This window comes from Anguilla anguilla, chromosome 6 (genome assembly GCF_013347855.1).
Source record: "Anguilla anguilla isolate fAngAng1 chromosome 6, fAngAng1.pri, whole genome shotgun sequence".
Classification (NCBI taxonomy): domain Eukaryota; kingdom Metazoa; phylum Chordata; class Actinopteri; order Anguilliformes; family Anguillidae; genus Anguilla; species Anguilla anguilla.
This window is the reverse complement of record NC_049206.1, coordinates 19,811,317-19,839,191: the sequence shown is the minus strand read 5'-3', so window position 1 is coordinate 19,839,191 and position 27,875 is coordinate 19,811,317. Positions and strand designations below refer to the sequence as shown.

The 27,875-nt window shown below is 40.7% G+C and overlaps 2 protein-coding genes across 4 annotated transcripts in view; both read right to left on the bottom strand.

The window, feature by feature from the left end:
* The window catches only part of si:ch211-71m22.1 (uncharacterized protein LOC100149582 homolog), a 51,467-nt gene extending 24,502 nt beyond the window's left edge, over nt 1-26,965 (bottom strand). Inside the window, exon 1 of the mRNA XM_035422892.1 lies at nt 26,843-26,965. The gene's annotated coding sequence lies outside the window, so the exon portion shown is untranslated. The remainder of the gene's footprint in view (nt 1-26,842) is intronic.
* Nucleotides 10,324-26,974, bottom strand: LOC118230110 (phospholipid scramblase 1-like). 3 transcript variants are annotated; one of them, XM_035422888.1, is made up of 12 exons: nt 21,983-22,117; nt 21,318-21,367; nt 20,062-20,106; nt 15,703-15,744; nt 14,959-15,066; nt 14,336-14,421; nt 13,516-13,558; nt 12,611-12,831; nt 12,091-12,252; nt 11,352-11,513; nt 10,823-10,877; nt 10,324-10,688 (listed from the first exon to the last, which is right to left on the bottom strand). In XM_035422888.1, the coding sequence occupies exons 3-11, from the start codon at nt 20,072-20,074 to the stop codon at nt 10,848-10,850; spliced, it is 867 nt and encodes a 288-aa protein (XP_035278779.1). In that variant the 5' UTR covers nt 20,075-20,106; nt 21,318-21,367; nt 21,983-22,117; the 3' UTR covers nt 10,324-10,688; nt 10,823-10,847. The 3 variants fall into 3 exon arrangements, with proteins under 3 accessions (XP_035278779.1, XP_035278777.1, XP_035278776.1); XM_035422886.1 differs by lacking the exons at nt 21,318-21,367; nt 21,983-22,117 and adding an exon at nt 26,843-26,974; XM_035422885.1 differs by lacking the exon at nt 21,318-21,367 and having other exon boundaries at nt 21,983-22,121.
* Nucleotides 26,975-27,875: the final 901 nt, after the last annotated feature.

Sequence of the window (27,875 nt, the reverse complement as noted above, 5' to 3'; positions counted from 1 at the left end):
TTGCGCCTTCTGCAAGAGGCTCTGTTTGAGAAGAACTAGAGGCCCTGAGGATCAGGAGCCAAGAAGAAGAAAACGGGCTGTTTCACCACAGGATTCGCAATATCCTCTCCATTAAAAAATGAAAACACAGCCCCCTCTGCACACACACACACACACACACACACACAAAAAGAAAAAACGAGATCACACCAGCCTGCACCATCTGCTTTCCAAAACAGCATTTGAATTTCCAGAAATCAATGCAGCGCAATGTCCAGAGTGAATTTTCACCTTGAATATCGATCTCTGCTTTACAGTATCTGTCACCTCTGCCTATAGTTATTGACAGCCTCACTTACCTTTTTTGATTGGCAGCAGTATTTGAGATTAACAGAACAGTAATGTAGCATACTGACCCGACGCTCCTGCATTATGCATATTTAACACTGAAGACCATGTCAAAGGCATCTCTACAGCGGCTAAGAATGGAAGATTGCCTTCTTTGAATTTGTGTAATGCAATAAATAAATAAGGCCAGACATGCTTCCCCACTCTCTGATTGTAGCTTTGTTTGCGTGGATGGAGACTCTGAACAATCTTGGAAAAGCACACGGTGTCCACAGACAAGTAAAATAAGGCTGGAAGCCAAAAGCTGCAGCACTTAAAAAGTATTGTATATAAGACATATAGAGATCATATTAAGAGTTTTCAGTGGTAGATTTCTGTGGAATAAATTAACGGAACAAACAGCACAGATGGAACCGAGAAGAAAACAAGGCACAGTCGGCTGATAATGAGTGACTGCAGTGCAGTCGCTGGTTACTGTTAGTTCAACATGCTAGTGAGGATGTATGAGAATAACAATGTAGAAGAAAGGGCTAATATGAGGTGGTAATATGATCATATACATAACATGTTAGCATGATGTCACTCCACACTGCAGTTACCCCATCCCTTAAAACCAAGCCACCCCTTTTAGTCACAAAATTCCAGAGAACCATGCATTAAAATAGTTGTCAGTGAGGTCAATTCATTATAATTATTAATGACCAAGTTCAGATTTGCTTGTACAGCACACACTCACATGACTGAAATCTCAGATAGCGTTTAATACTGTTTTGCCAAGCAGGTTTAATTAGCAAGAGAGAGACCACTAAAACAAACCAAAAAGCAACAATGAACACAAAAGTGCATAAATCAAAGCCTGTTCATTAAAAACCACCAAGTCAGTAGAAGAAAAATTAACCGATGGATAAATTCACTTTAATTTGGTAATGAGTATATAGTTGGACCTTGCAAGCTGATGTGTATGCAGGTAGCTGCCCTCTTCAGAGTGCCTTACTGTGCAATATCAAAAAGTTTACTCATGCCAAAAACAACAAAACTGATCTTTCTGGAGGCCCAATTGACTTCAAATATACATTTTCATCACAGCCCTTAAATAAATCTTCCCAATTGCTGTTGGTTTGATGCATACCTGTGTGATATGATACCTGCTGTTCTGTAATAAATTTGACAGCTAATTTAGAATTCTTCTGTTTTGCTCTTTTTTGCTAATGTGGTTACACCTGGTCTAGAAGTGGAAGAGGCAAGATCACTCTTTGTTTTTTGGCTGCAGACATCTGCTATAGAGGGCTGATTTGTTGGGATGGCAGTTACAGCCTGAGATCCTTAGGGTGCTTTAACATACAGTTCTTTTAAGATCAACCAAACTCAACAAAAATAAACTTTTTATGTTCACATTGTAAATGGTCTCGAAAGAGGACTCAGCTCTCTTTCTCGTCTGCTCAATGATGAGATCTCAGACCACTTCTTGTTCACACAACAGCTGCTTTAGAACTTAGACCTGACTGCTACAACATTGGATTATGGGCAGGGGATGACATAAGTGGCAAGCAAGTACACATTAATGAAAAAACTATTTAAATTCAGAGCAATTTTATGTCCTAATGGAATGCGTACCTAAAAATAGGCAGGCATTTGGACTGTTATGACATGAAATCGACATGCATTTTAATCTTTCTGCCATCAATGCATACTTGTGTACCACTTATGACAACCTCTGATTATGGGTCATTTCTGTCAAGATGGGCTCTGCAGATGTGTTTATTATTTGGCTGTGCTACATTTTGAGGAAGCTTTATTTTGGTCACACAGTCCCCCGACCACCACCAGCCATTCTGCTATTGCTTTTTAGACGGGAACGCTCAGAACTCTCTGCAGCTGGGTAGAATCAGCATATTAGCAGTCTCAAGGTATTAAAGCGTAGAGCAAAAGGCAAAGTGAACTTGAGACGCTGAAACGAACAAAGTGTGCAAACACCTTTGGTGTCCCACCTGTTACGCCTTGAAATAGCTGAGCGTCCTACCATTCGTGGATTACGTTTCCTATTTAGCATTGGGACTCCTTTTAGCCTTGCCTGTTTAGCATCATTCCACTAGGTGAGCTCTTTTGAACCCCTCCCATCACTGTACACGTGGCCATGCTATTCCAGTCACTGTCAGTCAGTGGCATTTTTGCTTCAGACCTGAAAAGGGGGCCGAGTGGTGATTACTCTCCCACCCAATGTTAACTCATCTTACTGAAGATGTCCCTGGCAGGTGTGGAATGGAGCTATTCCTCCCTTCCTCTGCCTCGCCCCCTCACTTTTCTGCCAAGCCCTTTAATCATCTCTCCCACAGAGCGCCATAATATCTCCTTATTGACTCGCTGCTTAAAAGCCCAGCAGAGCCAAGAGTTTCACACACACACACACACACACACACACACAGAGGATGCACAGGGTAGCCCTCGTCACCAGCTGCTTCCGAGTAAATCAGCGATGACCAAAATCGTGTCACCACCTGCGCTGAAGGCCGATTCCAAACACTTGCTCTGAAGACAAAATAAGTGCCAGTATCTGCGCTGCGTTTTATCTGCCCATCCCATAATAGTCTGCGGTCTGTTTTGTCCTTATCATTTTGTGCTACTAAAGCCTGTCTGTCTCTTTCCTTGTGTCTACGGTTATTTTTTTTGCCATCCATCTGTCACTCTTTCTGTCTGTGTTAGTCTGTTTGCGGTCGGCCCATATGCCATTATGCTTGTGTGGCCTTCCTCATTCTTTTGTCAGTATCGCTGGATTCAATCAGCATTAAGAGCTCGACTAGAACTAGAACTTCTCTGGAGCAGCCCACACCTGCTGCTTAGTCATCACCCCCTCAAGTATGTATCTGTGAATCTGTGAAGGTCAATCTAAAATAAAATTACCTTTCATTGGGAGCCTCACATTGTTCCGCAACGTTAAAACTGGCCTTAGTCCATTGCTAATGGGCCTTCCTGCTCCACACGCTGCGCTAAGGGTTTCTCCGCACAGGAAATGAACATGTTTTAAAATGCCATCTTTCCTTTCACAGAGTAAAAATGGGTCTTGTGCGCTTTGTCACTGTTCCAGCAAAGACGATTATCTGCTCATTCTTTTCGTGGCAGCACTGTGGCTTGCAAGCGCACATCATGATGCTAAATTGAAAATCACAGCCGTGGAAAAGTTAACCGGAGCCTGTAACAGCGATCCGTACACCTAGAAACAACTATATTGAGGTGCCTCTACGCTGTCGAAGGTTATCACAGCGGGGAAAGAACAACCACATTGTCTCTTCATCTCGGTACTACAACATACCTGTCTCTACACTTCACACGTGTTATAGTCCTTTTTTTAACTGAGATGAATTACACAAGCGTTAAAAAAAGGAGGAGGAAAGACTATGAACCCTGAATTTAAGCATCAAGCTTATTCCTGTTTTGTATTTATTTATTTATTTATTTATTTATATACACATTTATCTATTTTTACTGAGGATTTTTCCGGCCTGGTAATCCACTTCCAGGACGGACACAGGAAGGAGGTGGGTATTTGGGTCAGACCTCCAGCAGGAACGGGCTGTGGGTATTCAGGGACACCAGTATCCATCATTTGCCAGGCCATGAAGGTCCACATGCATGAACACATCACACACGCAACACACGCACACACACTCACACAAAAGCACGCGTGCACGTACGTCTACTGACCACCAATCATACGTCAAGCGTGAAGTCAATGCCTGTGAATACACTGTTGTGGTATTCAGCTGATACACATTGGAGCTGGTCATTAATCTTCCCATTAAACCAACCTGCCTCCAGACCCTGAGGCCAACAGACTGATAAAGAGACCCAGCATAGCCGCATGGAATGACAGAAAGAGAGTTATTTATTTAGCTATTTGTTTCTTTTTTACACTATGTAAATATGTTTGTTATTATTATTATTGTTATTTTTGTTATTATTATTATTATTATTATTATTAGTAGTAGTAGTAGTAGTATTATAGTGTTACGGGTCATACTTGTTACATGTACGTTCTGTGTGTTACATATGTTGCTTTGGCAATATGACCATAGTTGTACTAACCAATGAAGCAAATTTAAATAGAAAATTGAAATCGAGAGAGAGAGAGAGAGAGAGAAAGAGATGTATGCATTAACAGAAAGGGGTGCTTTCTTCGTGTTGTGTCTCATCCACAGAAATGCGAAAGCCATTGTTATTGAGCAGCAAGGACTGCCGGGAGGTTAGTTGATTATTCAGCTCTTTAAGATGCTGTGGGTTCAGAAGGGTTGGAATTAGTTCATCTTCACTTCCTCAGTAAAAGAGTGATATCATCACTGCTATGCTTTGTGAGAAAGTGAGAAAGACAGAGGGACTGGGTCAAAGAAGCAAGGTAGCATTTGTAATGAGAAGCAAGTCTTAAGAATTAAAATTTTATAAACTGTATTACCACAATATTGTGATGCTGTGACCTCGTTCCCATTCTATCCCAGAGTCCATTCAGAATGTTGTGCCTTAGTGTGGTATCCTGAGTTCTGCAGTAAAATTACATTTCTCGAAGAGACATTGTTCTGAATAAGGTCAATGACGCTTTGTAAATAAGGCCAGTGTCAAAGTGCATAGCGCCTGACCAACCGTGCAAGGTAGTGCAACTTACCTTGAGCAATTTCAGCATCCAAAAGGTTTTGATTAATGCCCAAGCCTGTCAGAATTGAAGAATTAGAAGCTGTCAAGCCTGAAAAAGAAAGTAATCTTTTACACTAGTTTAATTGAATTAATTGTATTGTCCCCAAGAGAAGGAGCCCCTTTGAAGATTGGCCTTTTTCCTTCAGTGCTTGCTGATTCCCTGTTTTTTGCCAGCATGTGCTTGAGAATTTAAAGCAACAGTAAGGAGATATTTTGGACATATTGATTCTTTAAGGTAGGCCATTTGAGCCTTGTCCTCATTAGGGAGTTCAGTCTCTTAAAAAAGAATGATCCAAATCCTTTAGAGTGAATAGGTTCTTTTTCTTTTTTAGAAGAAAAAACTCTCCCCACAGTGGACCAAGTGAAATTAACAGAGAGTAAAAAGATGCAGTACATTGAAAGTGTGTAAATTTAAGAACTGGAGTAATAATGATAATGTACAGTGCCCTCAATGTTTGGAAAAAAGACAGTTTTTTGTGATTTGGCTCTGTACTGTACAATTTTAGATTTATAATCAAACAATTCACGTGTGGTTAAATTGCAGATTCTCAGCTTTATTCAAATGTATTTTTGTGCATTTTGATTTCACCAAATTTACAGAGAAATTACAGAACCTTTTTATACTTACCCCCCCCCCTCCCCACACTGTAATTTCTGCATGGTGAAGCCAAATGTATAAAATATCCTTTAATAAAAGCTGAGAATCTGTATTTCAACCATATGTGAATTGCTTGATTACAAATCTAAAATTATGGAGTACAGAGAAAATATTATGTAGAGCACTGTATATAGGTATATGTGTATTTTTGTGTGTTTGTATTTAGCATATGCCATGATCTAGGGCAATGGGCAATACATTATGAGATTATATATTAGCAATGACAATAATTTCTATAATTTACAGGTTAAGCAGCTACGACAGAGTACCTGGCTGCCCTTTTTTAATCAAACAAATGCATGTTCAGCAGTAGCTCAAACTACAGTATATGTAGTAATCAATACAAATAATTAATAATATACAACGGTTTTCCCACTGTGTAAATGCCACCCTCTGCATGTTTATTAATGGCTTTGTAACCTGTCATCCCTTGTGAAGCAATACTGTATGTGCTGTACCACAATCCATACTGTGAACATGAATATGGAAATAATTACATGTACATTAAATTGCTTAACCATGTGTAAGTTACATTATGAATATCTGTAATAACAAGATGCCCTGCCTACAGGTTTGGTTTGGTTTTCAGTTGCTGCTGCCCGTTCACTGTTGATGGTTTTTAATACAGTTTTATATTTTACAGCCTCATACGAGCCTGAATCCTGCCTGGAATTCATTTTATTGAGTGAAATGAATGAGTCTAGCCTCATACAGCAAAAGAGACCAATCAATAAAAGTGTAAATATTTCCAGTTTTCTGCTCCTTTTGGGATTCTGGTGAAGATGTTTTTTTTGTTTGTCACTGACCTCTGCGTGACCTGAGGTGAAGTCTACTGTAAAGAGAATGGGAGTTAAGGGCCCAGGCTGGCCGTTCCACTATCCAGCTGTATAAATGAATGTGTGTAAAAAAAAAATAAACAGCCAACCGAGTATGTGAATGCACTGTAGAATTTCCAATACTGTGAAAGGAGCAGATAAAGAGGGCTTGAAATGATGTGGACTGAAGAAGGTCTGTGAAAAGGATACTAATGTCTCAGTGGTGTTATACAGTCCTGCACCTGTGTCCCTGTTTGTGTGTGTGTGTGTGTGTGTGCGTGCGCGCGTGTGTGTGTGTGTGTGTGTGTGTGAGTATGTGGGTGTGTGTGTGTGAGTATGTGTGTGTGTGTGTGTGTGTGTACACGTGTGTGTTTGTTGAGGCTCGGTGGATGGCAGGTCGCAATCCACGAGGGGGATTATAGATTCCCGGATAGAGCAATTACTGGTCCCCCTACCACTGAAATTTCAGGCTGCCATACTCTTTTTGTTTAGGGGGGAGTGGCGTGGTTTGTGGTTTGTGGTTTGTGCCGTCTGTAGTCTCACATCAGTCCCCCACATCAATCTGTCCCTTCATTAAAAGCTGTCTAATTCTCTCAGCGCCATAGCAGGCAGATGAGTCCTTCATTATTGATCAAACCCAACGTCTCCTGCAGCCGCCCCGCCAGGGTCCCCCCCCCACCACCCCCCCCGCGCCCGCTCTTCCTCCCCCAGGACGTCAGCATCCATTTCAAAAGAGAGCACCCCAAGAGCGGCAGCCGGCTCGCGACGCCGCCTGCACAGACGGCGCACCTCTGCCTCCTGGCTCATAGGTGTGGCATTGTGGCATTGAAATCCTCCAGCCCCGCCCCTCTCGCTCAGGCAGACTGGCTCGATGTCCCTGACAGTTTAAAAGGACCAACAGCTCTTTGAAAGGGAATAATACGCGCAGCTTTGTGCCTCCTACAAAGGGTGACATTTTCGTTTTCTGTGAAGGAGGCAATACGTTGAGCATGTCGCAAGGTGTTGTCATGGGAATGCCAATAAAGGCAAAGTTGGTGACAAACCCTGTCTCATCCCTCATTATTCTCAGTATTGTCTTGGGTGTATATAGATGTCACTTATCCTGATCTGTCCCATCCTGCAATTTGTTATCATGTCTCAACTGACTTGATGGCAAGCACTTAAAAACATGCAATAATCCAGCAGATGGCTGGCACTTTTCGAATCTGATTGATTTTCCTCTCAAATCAAAAAGATTTTTGTGGCACAGGTGCATCCAGTTCGTTAAGGCCAGGACCTATTGTCAAATGCCGTAAGAAAATTCAATCTAGGCTACTCAAGTCTGCAGTGCTGGCATTGGCATTATGCAAAATTTATGTATGCTGTAGCATAAAAACAAATAGCCTACATTATTGTTATGATTTTAAGCCATTATCATCATTGGTGTCTACCTATGAAGGGTAGTAATGAAGGGTAGTAATCTCCCAATAATATAGTTATCATTAAGCCTCTATATATATATATATGTATATATACGTATATATGTATACCTACGTTTTCCAAAAAAAGTTACTTTGGATGTGAAGTATGTCATTTTTACGACAAGATGCAGGTCTCTCTCTCCTTTTTCATGCTTTCAACTCACCGACAGATCTGAGCTCTTTGTTTTCCTTTGAGGCGACCTTCAGATATTTCATTACATTTAAGGATTGTATCAGCTCGACTGATCGAAGGTACCCCCAGCTAGATTAGCCCAATAAGCTTTCCTTATCTCAGGTACGAAAAGCAAAGAAAAGTTAGCGCTGGCCATCACCTGAGCCCCTCTCATCTACCTGTGGGGGCCTGTCAAAAAATAGGACCCCCAACAGAGTACGTGGGTTCTGGCTTTGCCGTGTGGATCCTCCATTCGCAAGAACAAAGCTATTTGACTGTGGACAGGCTGTCTGTGAGAAATCTGTTGAGATAATTAATCATGCAGTGCTGGTTTCTGACAAGCAATTAATGAAGCTTGCAAAATACCAGTTACCTCATTATGTCCTAATCCACTCTAGATATCATACATCACACATCCTGACAGAGGAGGTATCCTCGGGACTTTAAGTAATGCAACAAATTACAATGATTGGAACATTTGGATAATTACATTAATGCTACAAGGCTACATTTTTTTTACGATAAACTCAGTTTGCTTTTCTGCTTGACAGGTGCCTGTATTCCTAAATCTGATAGAGGCTACAGTTTTGTATTACTGTACCACTCCACTGCCTGTACCCTTATTTCATATTTGAACACAATAAACAATTTCACAGCACTTTTGTAAATTGTTTGCCGTGGGCTCATCAAAGCATTTACATTTTTTTTTCTTTTCAGAATCAATATGGGATTCTGACACCCTGCTGATTACAGAAAATGTGCTGGTCTTCAAGCTTCAAGTAATGAATTGTCATTGCTATTAAATGATGTTTGTTAATAATTACTTTTTTTGCCAAATGATTAGTTCCCCAGCTCAAAATCTACCAAGATCATTATACAGCTGCTACAATTTGAACAGCAGTGAGTTCTGTAGCTGAGTTTTTTTACAGGGGATGTTGGAATTAAATATCTTTGCATCAATCTATGGCTCACCGCTGCCCCCTGCTGGTGAGACAACCTTGTTGTAATCACTGAACCGCAAATCTTAGATAACATAGTCAGCACCATAAACCTTGAAAGCTGATTATTATTTAGAATCTGTGTCCCCCCCACTATTGACTGCCAAATGTAATTTTGGAAGCAAAAAAAAAATATTGCAATAATCCAAATATTTGTTTCAAATCTACAGAGTCATGAAAGAATAAACCAAATCTTCTAATGCAGTGGTAGCCAGCCCCATTCCTGGAGAACTACCACCCTTTAAGTTTTCATTTCAACCCTAATTTGGCACACCTGACTCCACTAATTAGCAGCTCAACAAGACCTCCAGCTGTTGAATGAGGTGTGCTTTGTTATTAGAGGATTAGAGCGAAAACCTGCAAGACGTAGATCTCCAGGAACAAGATTGGTTACCACCGCTCTAATGAATCCAGAAAAAATGGTCAAGTGATGACTTCTCTGGGACGAGGGCCTGCATTGAATTAACAACTGTCCTTTACACCAGCAAAACAAAATGATAATATTACCAAAGTTTTTTCCTTCATGAATAGTTTCCTGAGTTCGGAAATCACTGAAATGAACATGCCAAACCATTGTGTAAGTCATTGTGTGTATTTCAGCTTTGATTCTTCAAAGCCTACTAGAATTATTAGCTTCTTTAGAAGGTCTGTAAGATTTTAGTTTAAGTCATTTTATGCCATTGGACAACAACCATATTTTTTCACTTAAATATGCTGCAGTGGCATTAGTCTATGAATTTGTAAACATGAGAACGTTATCGTGTATAAGTAATAAAACAGAATGAACAATGATTTCTGAAATCATTACTTTGGACATTGAAACAGAGTAAGCTAGTATAAATACGTATGTAGTATAAATATGTATGTGTACTTTTTGGGGGAACAAGGGATTTTTAAGCTTGTCACAGCAAGGTATCAAATGCACTTGCTTTCAGTTTTTTAAATTGATTGTAAGTGGTATCATAACAAAAATTAACAAAATATTCTGAAACATCACCTGAAAATAAACAAGGATAGCAGAGGTATTCATTTGGTGAAAAACACCTCTATGAGGTAAAACATTACATATACAGTAATGTTATATGACGCGGAGATATTGCGCCCTCCAGTGTCTCTATAGTGGTACTACCCAGAACAAGCATTTTAAAACCACAAGACGTGAATGTTGATTGAGTTACTCAGGAGTCCAAATATTGAATTCACAAATACCATATGGATTCATTTTCCTTTATTAGAAATGTAATTAATTACACCTCAACAAAAAAATATATATATATTCACTCACATGACATAAATATAAGGTGACTTTCATCATATTTGTTCACATTTAAACATTTACCTTCATTTTAACAGAAAGCCCAAATACTCTATCTTTAAAAAATACCAAGTGCAGCATTAAAAGAAATATCAAAAGCAATATTCAATCACATTACAGAAAAACAAGTATGTCCATATCAAATGGTGCAGTTCTACTGAGTAATTAAAAGTTGCAAGTAGAAAAGGATTCAGTGCCCTGAGGTACTTCATCTGGTAATCATTACAAGTGTCGGAATAGTCGCCCTTATCCAGTTATGCGCTCTAAAACAAGGAAGACACTGAATCACAACTCAAACAACTCGTTCAATTCACTCATTCTAGCACAAGTGTCACACAGCATAATAAAACACAATCTCATTCGTTCATGTGGATTCAAAGCTTGTCACAGTACTTACCACATCTTGACAGTCACGTGTCCCATCATTTTGAATGCTCGAAGAACATGAAGTCCTACACAGTTAAGATGAGATTCAAAAAGGCCACAATCAAACAGGGTATCAGACACTTCCTTTTTTTTTCAGAAAGCATGGAGAACGATAACACGTGAAATGCTAAAGTACAGTGCCAATGACACGCTCTTGTGTTACTTGCACAGATGAAAAAAACATCTGGCACACATTCGCTGAAAATGTATATATAGGTTTTAGTGAACATACAAAACCAATGTGTTTCAGTGTTTCTTTTATAACGTTGATGAAGGAATGCCACCAAAATATGTTGGTGACTGCAGTTATCTCAAAAGGCTAAATTTGATACGCTGCATTACTTTCTTTGCACTCCTGAATCACCGCATAAAACCTTTGGTAAACGCATTCAAGGCAATATTTTATCAAAAATCATTTTGCCAGTAACATGATAATGTCTGAATGGCTCGCAGTGAGAATCAGAGGCGAGTGTCAGTGTCACTGTCGGACGTGAACTTACGATGAGGAAGCACGCTCCTAGCATGACGGCTTTGATTTTAACGTCCAAGTCCATGGGAAACTTGATGCCGAAATTGTCGGCGTCGGTGTACGCCTCTCGTAGAAATCCCGTCCACTGTTTGGAGATCGTGCCAACCATTGCGGTTTCATCCAAAGACTTGACCTGGAATTAAAATCACACGGCATTCTACGTGTAAGTATAAACATCGCTGTGTCTTAAAAACTAGGATGATGTCAGACACCAAACTTATTGGCTTACATATGACTAAATGTGGGCACCAGGTGTATGTCTGATGGAATGCACAGGGATTAATTGTAATTTTATGCAACACGCAAGCAATGAGATAAACTATCTGAAACTAACTTTAATTGGAAATAAACTAAGCAAGGAACCGCAACCAAAGTTTTGTATATTTATGTACTGGTACAGCCCGGCATGGGTTTTTATCAGTAAATGTTGATGGTACTTAGTTCTGCTGTGCTTTGTGCATGATTCAGCTTCCTAGAAAGCATGATTTGGAATGTGACTGTTAAAGCATCTGTGTTATGGTTGGATTTTTCTGAGCATGCTCTCAAATAATCTGTGATTTCAGCTTTGCAACATTCAGAGTTGGTCGTCCAAGTTTTTGTGTGCTGCATATGAATCATTTTCTTTTTAATCTGTTGTTATCACCTGGTCTGAATTATTGATGTTCTTTTGCCAAAAACCACTATTTTCTACTGATATGCTTCTGCTATACCTCAAAGTTTACATCTGAGCAGCATTTACAGGAACAGAACGGTCCCACGATCTTTAGAACTGGCTCCTTCCTTTCATTCTGAATGGTGTATTTGGGAAGGAAAACATGCCAGTCTTGAACGACGTATCCAATGGGGTTGCCGGGCGGAGACTGGACTTCCAACTGAAAAGAGGAAGGACAGCAATAACTCAAAATTTTAAAAACATGGAACTGAAACAATGACATATTTAAGAAAACCCCAGGGGTTGCAAACTCTCCTACAGACAGAAATAACCACCAACCGACACATAAACACACCATCTCTAGCACCATGATTTTTCTGAAAACCGAAAATGCTTCAAAGCTGGCAACCCGCCACGATTCTATATAATCAGCCATTTTGTGCTCGGGGCCGTAACAACATCAACACGATTCGTTCCTCTGCACTTTTGACCCGACTGTACGACCCTAGTCAGGTGACGGTACAGAGAGGCGTGGCCTGAGGGCTCGGGGGGCGGGGACGGACGAGGCGCTCGGGTACCTCCTGCAGGCAGCAGGGGCAGCAGCAGCTGCCGCACCTCAGCGGGCGCGTCACCGTGATGACCTCCTGGCCCAAGTTGTCCTGGATGTGCAGGACGAAGGGGCGCAGGGGCCCGCAGCACTGCCGGGTCATGCAGTCCGTTTCCTCGGCCGCGTAGAACACCTGCTGCCCCAGGCTGTTCTTGATGTCGTACTTGTTGTTCGTCTCCCATCCCAGGATGACTGCGGGAGGGAGGGAGACAGTATTTTGCGCATTTGTTTGGCCCGTACGTTCCTTTTATTTTATTAAAACACAGGGCTCGTTAACTCCATGACCTTCACTATCGCGCTTCTTTGCCGTTCGGTAAATCCGTCAAACAGAAACAACAGGTTTTGTGGCACGGTCTTGGTTTGGCAATCAGACCAACAAGATTTTTCTGTACGATTACCAAAGAGCAGCACTGTCATTCAGGTATGCAGTGAGTGTGCATTGAAATTATTCATGTATAAATCTTATTCAGGAATCACCTTATCAGAGTACACCCATTATAATGAATACAGAGAAATCTTGAATTTTTAACTGGTGTCATTGTGTCAGTCAGTGACTACATGTAAGAATTTGATGCATGATAATGTAATGTAAAATTCACTGATGCCATAGAGGGATTCTTATGACAGCTTATATAAAGCATTATGGAACTAGGGTTATTTCCTGTCTTGAAACAACCTGCATAACACAGTATGCTTACACTTATGTAAGGTTAGGAAAAGAGCCATGGACTTGCATACAATGACTTTGTAAATCATGACGTAACAACTTTCAATGTGTTAAAAAGCTGAAATGACTAAACTGGACAAGTTCTTTTTTTTTCCATGACCCTGCTACGTACATCCACCAAAAGTGTCACACATTTAAATTATCATTACCTTCAGCAAGTTCCACTTTCTGTTTCACGAGCAATTGGTCAATCTGTGAGAACAAGGAGTAAAACTATTTTGAAACGAATGCAAGAATACTTTTTGAATCCAACATTGGCCTTTCCCCCAAAACTAATAAATTAGAGGCAAGAATGTACTGAGATGCATGTCCCCAATCTAGAATGCTGTAATTACCTAACCCAAGAGGAGAGACTATGCAATATCCTGAAATAACATTTTAAACCCAAAGGGAGTAATCCATTAATGGATCTTTAATGCAAAAACATAACATGTGCTAATATGGTAAACTCCTGCATAACTGACTGCAGTGGGAGGCAGATATGTCAAAGATTGGATAAACCAGTAAAAATGTTAATAAGAATGGTAACTCATGCAGTTTCAAAATATGAATATGCAAAAATGAATTCTCTCAACAAACTGATTTGTTCAATTTCAGTGTGGTGAACACAGACAATACTCAATCGCATACAGTGGGAGAGGTCCAGAAATCCTAGATAGCGCTCCATTAACGTACAGAACTTAAAATAACTTACTTCACAAGGCTGTCAACCTGGATTACAAACTGACACAGGCATTTTAATGAAGCATGGCTAGAGTTCAGTGTCCACGGCAATAATAAATCAATGAGTTTGCTGAAGTAACAAAGCTGCCCAGTTAATGGCAGAAGGTGATCTGTCAATATGTGAGCAAACACGTAAAGTCCGGGTGTGGTCCGTCACGCTTGTGCTGTTACGTGACCTGCTGGCCTGCTACGTGTTGTGCAACACGGAACCATGGAAACAGGCCCGCAGAGAAAAAGAAAAGCCACCTGAGTCAGGTACTCCAGGCCCGGTGGACAGCCAGGGGGTCTCTGAGGGACCGGCATCATCACAGGTGCCTGCGGGGGCACGTAGCCTAAGGGAGAACCATGGTGCTAAATGCATAAGCAATGCATATACAATGCATATATATACTTTTGAAAGATAGTTACTGTGAGTATATTATTTACACACACACAGTTTTTCTCCCTGGTAGATACTAAAGCAAATAGTTTTGAATAACCACAGATATTACAGCACACAGGTTATACAGAAGCCTACCATCCACACCGGCGGAATTCGCTCAAATGCACTCACCAGCGATTGTTTTACACTGTACAGAGCACACAGTGCTACAGAAGAAGCAGCACCGAATGGAGGAGAGGCATTTCTCTCGATGGTGAGAGCTGGCGGCTGGTGGAAACCGCCGGGAGGAAATAACTCAGCGCACACTACAGGAAACATGGCTGGCCAAAACCAACCAAACCCCTTCCTCCCGCCGCCGCTAACTCCCGGGCATTGTCTACTCGTTACGCAGTCAAGGATCAAGTCTGCAGTATCTAGGCTATGGTACTTGCCATCCAAGTACCCTTTACTCACATTTGATTTAATTGCGGTTACTTTTCGGACGTACCTGGCGGCACGGGGACAGCAGTGGCCATGCCAGGTGGCACAGGAACAGCAGTGCCCATAGCAGCAGGATTGACCTCATTCCTGCCAGGCTGTAGATCAATGGCATACGCTGCAAAAAAGGCTAGTGCATTATATTCTGCACATTGCTAAGTAACAGAATATACGATGCAGTTTTTGTTAAAAACTGAAATGTAAATTCATGGCCACGGTAAGAAATTAACTTATCAAAATGATATATATATATAATGACAAGAATTTTGTTTAAAAAAAAGTAAAATTATATGATAAAAATATAGATGCAGTTCTGAGCCAGAACTGCTTAGCTTCTGGCCACCAGATCATCTCCGAAAGACACATGGTTTTAAACATTTCCTTTGCATCTCCCCTTTATGATTATTTTTTAAAATATTGTTTTATATACATTTTTTTCTGTATCATGCATCAGTTTTAGATCATCACTTCTCATTTGCAGACAAACCTTTATATTTGATTCTTTGTTTAGTTAATGCACCATACTAAGAACTTCAATTGTTGACTTCATGTTGATTTATTTTAATTCCACGCATTGACTCTCCTCGTGTCTTTTTTTTTTGTCATCGGCAACCCCAACTTTTATTGTGAGGGCCCAAAGGTGAAATGACACGCAGTTAAATATTAAATGTCATAAAACTCAGTGATTCATGTCATAAAAACACAGCTGATGTCTGCAGATACAGGAGGTTTAGGGGTGGCGGGAGAGAGATACCTGGAGGCCCATGTAGGTTATCCTCAGCATAGACTTTGTTACCTACAAGTATAACAGAACTCATATATGAATGCACACCATAGCAGGGACACACCCAGAACGTTCAGCTGCATTTGTGAGCCTCTTTCCCCAGCCCTCCCACCAGTCAGAAAGGACTAAGGCCGAGAGTGATTCCAGCACACGATACCTAACGGCTTCATGCAAGAGCTGTTACAAGAAGTCACTACGGCCTCTGACACTGAGCAGTATGCTACCCAACAAAGACCACAGGTGACCACAGCAACAAGACCCTTCAGAGTGTATAGCTGTTTTGCCATTAAAGTAATAATTAATAATTAAAGAAATAAAACAGGGATAAATTACACCAATATAATAACAATTATTATGCAAATGATACCCTCTTGTAAATGTCTTTGGGTGTTCTTTTTAAATAAATCTGATTTGGTTTTTGACATCATCACAAGTGGAGAGCTATTCCTAGAGTAAGGGTTGTAATTTTAGTATATTACCCAAACAGTCCATCAGAAAGACAAGTAAAGCATCTAAAATGTTTGTTCAATAATACAAGATGCCACTGACAGCTGATGATGGAAAAAAAGGTCTATGTTAACCATTTATGAGTCCCACGAAAGCCATCATCCACTGTAGCAACTTCTGTCACCCACATACTGACAGGAAAAGCGAAAAGATTAAATTCTTTGCGGGAGGTGGAGCGTGTATTGTGTTGAAATGTGGTTGTACCAAAGATTTATAGTTGTCTGTGACATCTTGTTTTTTATGCTTTTATTCCATTGGACTGTAAAAAAGAGAAAGGATTATATATCTGATGTTTGCTGTTCTGGCACCATGATATATATGAAGATCATTTCGCAATTCCACTTAAACAGGGCATATTTTCTGGGAAGCTCTTTCCTGTATGCACTCCAGAGCAGCACTGACACTAGCAATCTGTGGGGATGGACAATACTCAATTCAATTTTGTTTGTATAGCATGTTTTACATAGATGCTGTCACAAATGTTCTTTGCAGAGACAGAAAAAGTCACCCGAAAAGCTGGGGGCCTGAAGCCCCAAAAATCCAGCAAGTGAGGTAAAAATCTCCTGATACTAAGCTTATGACTAAGGCCACCAGCTTGTCTCCACCCTGTGACCTGCAGGGATTTGAACTTGCATTTCAATGGTTATCCTCCAGGGGACCCCACGTGCTCCAGGTGCTCCAACGGCACAGTCAAGTGACTATTAGTAATAATTAGTTGACATAATATGGAGAGTCAGATAGGAAAGTGAACATATATGGAAAGCTATGAAAAGCATGTCTTTGACCCAGCAGTCCTCACTCCTGATTGTGGAGAGCCGCAGGACCTCTTGGCTTTCGCCGTTACTCAAACTTGAGTAGCACAGCAATTGATCAGTTTAAAGCAGTTGATTACACAGTTAACTCAAGTCACCTGGTTTCTTGGGTCTAAATTGGTTGCTGATCTTAAGGACTCAGCGGCTTTCCAGGACCAGGATTGAGTAACATTGCAGTAAAAAGAAAAACACGTCCATATGAAGCAGGGATATTATCTAAAAGGGCTGGTGTGGCTGCAGGTTTTGTTTTAGCCCAGCACTAAGACACCTAATTCAATTTAAAGTCTTGATTGAAGACCATGATTAGTTAATCAGTTGAACCATGAATTTATTTTTTATTGAGCTTTTTGGTACATTAAATTTAAGTTACATTTTATATAACTGCTCTCATTTTTAATGTGGGCATTTCCCACTGCTTTTAACAAAGTCATGCCCCTGTATACCATTTAAAAATAATGTAGCATGTCCACGGTTGTAAGTAATCTAACAGAATTTGACACATATCGCGTGTCAATAATCATTTGTGCTTAATTAATGGCAATTACTTTATCAATGTAGATTACTGAGGTGGTGTAAATGGGATGAGTGTTTGTTCACGGACTGCTCCTGCCTTGTTCTTTGCCCTTTGAGTTCATGGGCTCGCTCCAGCCCTGTCCCTTGCTCTGAGGTCGCAGACCGCTGCAGCCCTGTTCCTCCCCTGGGGCCTCATTTATAAAAATGTTCTTAGATTTATGCTTGAACTTAGTCTTAGGATCATTTCCGACGGTGTGCTTACGTTAGATTCATAAAAGATACTGTGCATAAAAAAACCTTGCTTACGCAGGTTCTAAGAAGCCCATTTGTAACTTATGCACCTGTGATCTATAAATCTCAAATGAATTTAAAATTGACGGCACCTGAACGTGCCTTACAATCAGCGATTTCCCCTTATATAATGCTAGCACAAATGAGGGTTTAGTCCGGAATAACCATGAACCAAAAGATAAAAGCAAACTTTTTGGAAAACAAGATTGCAGCGAAGGTAGAGGAGACTGAAGACAGACAACACGTATTATTCAGTGGACTAAATAGTGGGTTGACAAACAAAGCCAAACAGGTAGCTTGGAAGTGTGTCGCTGCTGCAGTGAACGAGGTTGGGCAGCAAAAAGCTAATGCAAAGTTCACCACAGGCTTGGACACAAATGCGTCCCAAACTGCAATACCCCTACATAACCAGCAGGAAAATCACTTGCGTCAAGTCTAGACTTTGCATAGAGATAAGATCATTTCCACGTCAAAGTAAGGTTTTATAAATAACTACTTATACGTGGTTTTCTGTGTAAGTCATACTATAAAACAGACTCATACTTGATCGTAAGTCCGTTTTATAAATGAGGCCCCTGGTCCATGCCCACATTTTGATGCAGCTATGCACACTATGCTTCCCTTCATTTGGGCTCATACTTTTCCAGCTAGTTTATTACCTCAACTGTAACCTGCTCAACCCATTTTATTTGCTGTACATTTCTGTAACATCCATTTTACTGCTATTTTACAACAGGCCGGCCAGTGGAGGATGGACCCCCCCCCCCCCCCATAGCTGTGTTTGTCCTGAGATTTCTTCACATTGGGGAGTGTTTTCTCGCCACCGTTTCAGGGTTTTTCTCCCCAATGGATAGTCTTTTTAATCATGTGCTAGGTATTTGGGGGTTCAGGCCTGGTTTTTTCTCTTTTTATACTAGTCTGTAAAGCAACTTTGTGACAGTTTTCAATAAAAAGCTCTATACAAATAAAACTGATTGATTTGATTGTGCTCTATTTGTGCACTATTATGAATAATTTGGATGCCGATATACCTTTTCTTTGCACAGACTAAATACAAATGGTTATAGAACAAGTATATCACAAAGCATTATTTTCTCTGATGGAAAAGAATATGATATTGTGACTGTAGTAGCATCTATGCGTGGATGACACTAGATTAATCAGCCAAACTTCATGGTATTGCAGTGCAAGGTTTCCTCTGGAGGACCAGGTTTGCAGAGGCAGAACTTTCATACCCATTAAATCTGTTAAAATAACACATATGCCATGTATTTGCACTGAGCCACACCCTCAAATTACTAATCCAGCCCCGTTCAACCCACCCAGAGCAAGCACAAAAAACAGGTAAGAAAATAAATATGCTCAGTGCAAACTTCCTAGCACAGGTCTGCTTTCCAACATATCAATCTGCTCTTGTGACAGCTTTATTTGTGTTAGCAAGGGGCTTGCTCAACTCACAGGGGCCCTGTAAATAAGGGGTGGGCAATTCCAATCCTGGAGGGTCGGTGTGTATGCAGGTTTTTCTTTCCATCAATTACCCAGGCTAAATTAGCTAATTGCCTGTATATCAGCACTGGTTCACTAGACGACAGTAACATATTCCACGAAGGGACACAAAAACAGTCTTTGGCTCTCATGCGTGCACTTATCAAGAAATGTAGCTAAAATGTCAGAAGGCATAAACATGAAGGCTTATTAAAGGGCCAGAAGTTGGCATGAAAGACCAGAAACGAACCACGGCGCTCATTGTTCACTTCTGCTTTAAATATTCAAGACCTGGGGCCTGGCCACTTGCTGTACCGCAGGCCCTGGTGTCCTAAAAACCTTTTTGAACATCAATCCAGTATTTTTCTGTAAATGTCAATATATAAATAAATGTGTTGCTTTGTTCAATTCAAACATAATTCAAGTTATAAATGCATTACTTTGTTAAATTCGAACAAAATTCAAGTTATGTTCGAATTGAACAAAGTAACACATTTAGTTATATATAGACACATTTACTGTCTGTCACTGTCTGGCTTGAGGCTGTTTTGATATTTTAGCTACATTTCTATACAAGTGCATGATTGCTGAAGTGCTGATTTTTTTATATTGATTGATCTATTCAGACAAGACAGCTAACTATGCTAACGGTATTGTTAATTCTAGCAGTTATCATTGCACTGTTGCTTCCCCTTTGCCTCCCCTACCCAATTTAACGTACTTGGTGCAGTCATGGTAGAGTGAGCATGAACGTCTCCCAGGAAATCTGAAATGATGCAGAAAAACTGGATTAGCAGGTTTTCAACTTTTGCACAGATCAACTTCTCTTTAATAACCAGAGGGAAAACACGAGCCAGAATATTACAGGATGCATAAAAAGTGTTTCTATGTGGAAAAACAAAATATTGAAAATAATATTTATCTCCCGCAAAACAATTCCACAGCAAAGCAGCAATTTAGTAAATGGTACATAATTACAAATGGCTGATAATTTGACAATGCATCAAACTAGAATATAATACTATTCAAAGGGGCAAGGTACTGTAGGGGATAATGTAGTCACCTGATCACCATTTAGTTCCATCTAGATATGCTTATTCGGAAAGCCAAATGAGAATGTTTTAAGTACTGACTTCATGCACTTTTCAGTATAACCTCCTAATAAAATTATATAAAAAGTTGCTGAAATAACATGGAAAGCACAATGCTGTGAACATACTGTAGCTTTCCTGTGCAATCCTCCTTAATACCTTTGTTGCTTAGCAATTTGATAAAACACAAAACTTAAAAACAAGTGAAACAGAGAAGAATTTACACATGTCAGATTACTGGTGTTTGTATTTGTATGTATTTCTTTCCATATTTATTATAGAAATCATCTGCAACTCACACTGAGTGTGTTGCTTTGCTTTTGCCCTAAGTTGTTCTGGTGAGCAGCAGTTAGCAGCAGATTTGTTAAAAGTAATTTATTTGTAAAATCCCATTATTATGTCAACTTTGCTGCAAAAAACATAGGTTGGTGGTTTTACATAGAATCACTGAAAAGTTGTTATATATTTTGCATTCATTTAAAAAATAGTATTGTAGTTCATGATTCGTCTCATTACATGACATTACATTATAATCACTTAGCCAACACTCTTAACCAAAGCAAACTGCAAAAGTGTGTTACATTAGGGGCAGTCTCTGGAATACAAAACTGTGATATCTATAAATAAAAGTATCCTTACACACCTATACAAAATTGCTATTTTCAAAAGGAAATCCAAAAAAGCAGGCAACAACTAAAGAGGGTCAGGGGTTTGACCTGAAAAAGACATTGGATTGATATAAACATTAACATGTTTAATTAATACATAAATATCGGGACATATACATCTTGCACCTGTATTGCAATGTGCAGACATTGTTTTGCACCGATATATGAAAAGAAAAAAAAGTGTCCATATTTTAATCGCATATGATTAATCGACTTACTTCAGTTCGTTCACTGATTCGTGAACGATACCACGAGCTCCACTGACTTGCTGCTTTGTTTCAATGCCACAGAAAAACGAGATGAGCAACACGTAGACCATTCGGTGCAGAAAATTAAGGGAATACCACAAAATATGGCAAAATTAAAACCATAATGCTACAGTAGCCTTCGCTACATTCGTTTTCAACAGGTGGGCTTTTTCAGGAAGCAGTTACTGAGGCTGTTATTACAGTGCTTATGTATGACGTCTGATAAAATGTTCATATGATACATACATAATGGTAGCCTACATTATTATATCCACAGTGGAAATTACTTTTTCAAATAATTCATATGACTTTACAACGTTGTTCCAACTTATTTCCTCTTCATTATCACAAAAAAATATTCCTTTACATTCATATGTCTCCAAATATTAAAGACAAAAGTTGTAAAATATTTTCCAAAAGTTCAACAAGTACATAGCAACATCATATTATTTAGGGTCCTATCATAACCATGGCAAATAGTGGTTTCCATTTCCGTATGTATATTCCCGTAGGCTATGTTATCCCTCGTGTTGCTGCGCTGTGTATTTGGGCAACGAATTGCAGTATATTATGATTTAGCTCAAGAATACGATTTCATATCACGCGCATCACAATTAAACACTTTGAATACTCACCAGAAGGCTAAGCGTTGGAAAGAAGTTCAGTTACGAACGACGCGAACGCCACGGGCGCAGTCAATAGTCCCTTTCGTTATACCTTTCGTTTCCTAGTACCGCGCGGTGTTGCCAGGTTGATTTGAAAACCCGACCAAAGTGACGTCATGTGGATTCCGAGAAACCCGTGAGGTTGCTCAACCACATTACAAGCAGCAAATGCCAATACGACCCTGATTTCTGAGGGAAAAATCTGAATGGCTGCTTACAAACAAGTATTTGGAAAATACAAACATTACAAGTCTACATAATTGACTAAAAGAGCCACAGCTGGCAACACTAATATGGCATTATGCATATGAATCCATAATGTTTTATTTATGAAAACCACGAGTTCACATTTGCGCTTCTATAGGGCCTATCCATAGCCCTATTGAGGACACTGAGGTCCAGAACTCCGTAATATTTACTGGTGAAAATTGGCATAGCCCCAATAAAGCCTTAGGGAATTTTTTAGGTGTTTTTTCCTCCTTCTTTTTCTTCTTCCTGCTGATCACAATAAAGAATAATTATCCCCATTTGACATTTAGTTACATCAGGCAATAACAACATTGGATACAAATGCAAAATAGCATATAAGGAAGTGCATACATTTATTTATTTATTTAGTTATTTTTACTTTGGCTGTTGCTGGGGTGGATTGGTAACTGTGGACTGCTGTGTGTGTAGGGGGGGGGGGGGGGGGGGGGGGGGGGGTTGTGTGGTCTGCAGCACCATACGCTGTAGCTGATCTGTGGCCATCTTGGAGTCTGGCCACTTCCAGTACAGCAGACCCTGGTGCAGTATCAGAAAGTCCCACTGACTCACCAATGCCTGCACCCCTGCAGAGAAAGCAGACAGGCAAGACACAAAAGGCTGCCGCTCCTCATACACCCACTGCAGCACTGGACACACTTCCAGGTCCTCTCCCTGAGCCTACAGAATTTGTCCAGGTGTCATCTCTTCTACAGTGAAGGTGACGCTGCAGCTGCTCACTTTGGGCAGATTTTGGGCTCGGGGCGGGTTTCGGGTTCAGGAGCGGTCTTGGACTCAAAGCTGGTCTCCTGCTCTCTTCTCTGATCCTCCCTCCATTATACATGCTTGCAGTGACAACGCTGAATACTGGCACAGGGGCGGCAAGACAGGCTTTCAGAATTGTTGTGCTCCTTACCCAGGTAGTACTCAAGGGTAAAGTGCTAGTTATGTAATAGTTCCAGACATATGTTTGCCTCATTATTACATTATTACATGCCTAATAATTCCATTATTACTGTATAATTGTACACACTGGGCCAAGTTACTTGAAATAATTTAGGAAACATTGGGTAGCATTACTTTGGAATACAGCTTGTTTAATTTGTGTGAGCTAAGATAGCCATTGTTTAATGTAACATGGTGCAATTTTGATATTAATACTTTTAATGGCAGGCCTATGTTTGAATTAATGACTTGTAGATAGTGCTTTGTATGTGTGAGTAACCTGGCATTTTTGTGCGTTGAAAATGTGTTTTTCATTAGATACACAAAACGATTATACATTCCTTTTTATGATCAATCATGCAGATACAAGAAGTGCCATTTCAAATGTAAAATTTTGATGGTAACCATTTTCAGTTTAGTTATGACAGGGTTGTTACATGTATGTGTGGAAAATGGAAAGTCAGATGGACTTTGCATTTAAATGCTCGACAGCTGAAAAAAGGGTTTTCTTCACAATCGAAAGTATTCTTCTGTCATCCTGCAGTGGTCTACCTTGCTTGTATACTTCGACACACCCAATATTTTGGGTAAGTCTGATTGATTTATTCAGACTTCTCGGTCTCATGATGGTCTGCTTCACTGGCATTGACCCTTCGTAGGTCCTCATATTGAGAACATGACAACAGCAACAGACGCAAATGCCACACCTTGAATCAACTTTCCCACCTTTTGTTAGATTTCATGTGCAAGCACTAACAGTAGCCTACAACAACACACAGATGGTCAAGAATAAGCTGAATAGCTACTATCCAAATACTTGTGATCACCAACAACGGGGACACTGTCAGGATTCTGCTCAGTTTATGTTTTTCCTTTTTTGGCCGCCAGATGGCGGAACTTCAGTTTTATGTTTCAGTTCGTTCTCCCTCTCTGGTGTTTAATTGTATTATTGTTTTCAATTATTCAATCATTGTTTTTGCTCGTGTCTCGTTTTCCCTTCCCTCTCTGGTGTGATTGTGAATTGTGCTCTCCTGTGTCTTGTTAGCCTTCTGTCGATTTAAGTTCTTTGTCCCCCTGACTCGGGTGCTGGTTCCTTGTGTTTCTGCCTCCGTTTCTGCCCGTGTACCTGCCGGTGCGTATCTGCCTGTGTGTGTGTTACATTACATTACATTACATTACATTACAGGCATTTGGCAGACGCTCTTATCCAGAGCGACATACAACAAAGTGTATAACCATAACCAGGAACAAGTATAACGAAACCCCTAGAGAGAAGTACCGGTCCAAGTGCAGGGAACAACCGCATAGTTCAACTTGGACCCTGAAGGTTAAACTGATTAACACTAACACAACGAGAACGGCAACAACGCAATCTATGGAAAAAATACAAGCAGTAGTTAAGACAGTTAATGCACCTAAGTCACCTACGAAACAGCTGCCTAGTTACAACCCTAAGCTTACAGTCATTTACAGGGGGGTAGGGAGGGATGGGGAGAGGTGCAGCCTGAAGAGGTGAGTCTTCAGTCGTCGTTTGAAATGGGTCAGTGTCTCAGCTGTTCTGACCTCCACAGGGAGGTCATTCCACCATCGTGGGGCCAGAGACAGGAGACGTGTTCTGGAAGTGCAGGTGCGAAGAGGGGGAGGTGCTAGGCGTCCTGAGGTAGCAGAACGGAGGGATCTGGCTGGCATGTAGGGTTTGAATATCTTGTGGAGGTATGCTGGGGCTGATCCCTTGACTGCCTGGTATGCTAGGACCAATGTTTTAAATTTGATGCGAGCTATAACAGGCAGCCAGTGGAGGGTAGTGAGCAGGGGAGTGACGTGGGAGTGTCTGGGGAGGTTGAAGACCAGACGAGCCGCAGCATTCTGAATGAGTTGCAGGGGTCTGGTGGCAGATGCCGGTAGTCCAGCCAGAAGAGAGTGTTTTGCCCCGTCTGTTGTATTCCCTCTGCGTTTTCACTGCACTTCCAGTTTTGAGTTCCCTGCAGCTCGTATTTCGAGTGTTTCGAGTTCCGTGTAGGAATTAAGTACAACCCTTTTATGCATAGTTAAACTCACAATCATTGATCTCCACATTTGTGAATGTAGGATCGTTTTCTTTTCCAAAATTATTTTATTTTTTATTTTGTTAAGCAATGGAAACTTACAACTCTCAAATAGGTCAAATCAACTGACAATAAAACCAGATTTCCGTTTGAAAACCACACCTTCGCTAAATTTAGTCTGTTTCACCACCAACAGTACTAGCGGCTGAAAACATAGGAAGCACAGAGCCCACGACACTGCAGTTGTAGCCGACTAGTTCACAAACATACCTCGTTATCTCGTTATCAAACGTTAAAATAACGAAATACACGTTATCAGTAGAACTGCCACTTGATGCCATACTTCATTCTAATGACAAAGCTGGTGGTTCAGGAGGTGAAACTGAAAGTGTACTTCTGAGGCTGGAATGTTTATTTTTATGAAGGACGATGGGCAAAGTGAATTACAAGAGGGAGACAACAGCTGCCTATTAATACGTTCGCGTTTCTTGATGTGTTAACGTTACTACAGTTCGCTAGGGAAACGTGAATTACTACTTTACACGTAATTGCATATCCGTAATAGCCTACATTAACTTTTTGCCTGTTTTATTTTTAATTTTTCTCCTACTGAACTAAGTTTGGATAGACTGCAAACCATCTATGTTCTCATTTTCCATTGGTGGCAACTGTTAGCATGAATGGATTTCGTGTTCATTATAGCCAAGACCTATGACTGATACATACAGCATGTTACATCTTAAACTGATAAATATTGACTGAAATACAAGGTAAAACGTCGGTTTTTTCAATATTTCGACTGGGTTTTTTTAATGGAGGAAATTAACACACAGCTAAAACCTACAGGCTCTAAGCTTCATTTTGATGTATCGGTTGCGGGGGTTTGAAAGAAATCCCGCTGCCACACCAGGCTTGTCTCGCTAGCTCCCGCACCTCCTCCTCGATGCGAGAGTTTCCCTGAGTGATAGCCGGGAACGGTCAGCTCTTCAGCCCGCTGCCTGCTGTGCGCTGACTCGGTGGGGGCGACTACAGAATATAGCGATCACTTTTCAATAATGTGTAGTAAATTAAACGACTAGTTAGTGAAATCAAAGTCCTATGTTGCAAACAGAATGGGCATTTTCATCTAGAGGCCATCCACAATGATATGATGAATCGATTTGAAGAAACAATGTCTCAACATAATGTGTGTAACTGGTGCCGCCACGCCCCCCCCCCTCTCTCTCTCTCTCTCTCTCTCTCTCTCTCTCCCCCCCCCCCCCCCCCCCCCCCCGTGTAAGGTTAAATAGAGGTTATGAGAACTTGACATGGAGCTGATTTTTTTTTGTTTCCCTAATCCGAATAATAACGAGCAACTTCGGGTATAAGAAATGTTTCCATCGCATTTTGTGCTTTCCCGAATACAGCATTCGGATTCGGATACATCCCTACTTACAACTCTCAAATATGTCAAATCAACTGACAATAAATCCAGATTTCAGTTTGAAAACCACACCTTCGCTAAATTTAGTCTGTTTCGCCACCAACAGTACTAGCGACTGAAAACATGCAGGAAGCACAGAGCACACAACACTGCAGTTGTCGTTCAGAAACATACCTTAAAAATAAACGTTATCAGTAGAACTGCCACTTGATGCCATGCTTCATTCTAATGACGAAGCTGGTGGTTCAGGAGGTGAAACTGAAAGTGTACTTCTGGAGGCTGGGATGTGTATTTTTATGAAGGACGATGGGCGAAGTGAATTACAAGGAGACAACCGCTGCCTAGTGCCTATGAATAGTGCAGGACATGCAATACATTTTAAACGCCGCAGAGAGATGTAGAGGGCATGCATTGACGTCACTTTCCCACCGGAATACGCCCCCTCAGTCGGGACTGAGTGGCAAAACATGCTGCCACATGGCTGCCTTTAGTGTAGAGCAGTGTTTCTCAACCCTGGTCCTGGGGACCCACTGCCCTGCATGTCTCAGATGTCTCCCTGCTCCAACGCACCTGATTCAAATGAATGGGTCGTTATCAGGCTTCTGCAGAGCTTAATGACGACCCATTCATTTGAATCAGGTGTGTTGGAGCAGGGAAACATCTAGAACATGCAGGGCAGTGGGTCCCCAGGACCAGGGTTGAGAAACACTGGTATTCTATGCACATCACGTCACAGTAGGTGGAAGTCACTGCAGTTACACCCACTGAGTGGAAGAAAGACTAATGAGTGATAGCGTTAGCATTCAGCTTGAATACCGTGAAAACAAAAAAACACATCTAAAATGGGAAAGAGCTGTTGTGCGATTGACTGTACAAATAGATTCAACAAGAAGGTTTCAAGGTTTTGTTTTTGCTTTGCTGTGAAACAATTCATTACAAAAAATAACAATAAAGGTGGAATGGTATGTCTTAAAATCTGTATGAGTGTGCAGAGATTCAGACAAAAAAAAGACCACACAAATTATGAACCAACTATATATAGCATGCAACTGTATACAGGGTTTCCTCCAGTAATGTATGATCATAGGCAGCCCATCTCAACTAAACAATGGTGTCACCTTGATTATCCACTTGGAATGCAACACATTTCCAGATATCTTCTTCTCTCTAAAGCATAAATGATAACATGAACCGAAGAACACAACTT

Coding starts and splice junctions, on each gene's coding strand:
- LOC118230110 (XM_035422886.1), bottom strand. Junction 11,514..12,090: donor GCTCAGATGTAAACTTTGAG/GTATAGCAGAAG, acceptor TTTTAATTCCAG/GTCAAGTCTTTGGATGAAAC. Junction 10,878..11,351: donor TAGGAGCGTGCTTCCTCATC/GTAAGTTCACGT, acceptor TTAACTGTGTAG/GACTTCATGTTCTTCGAGCA.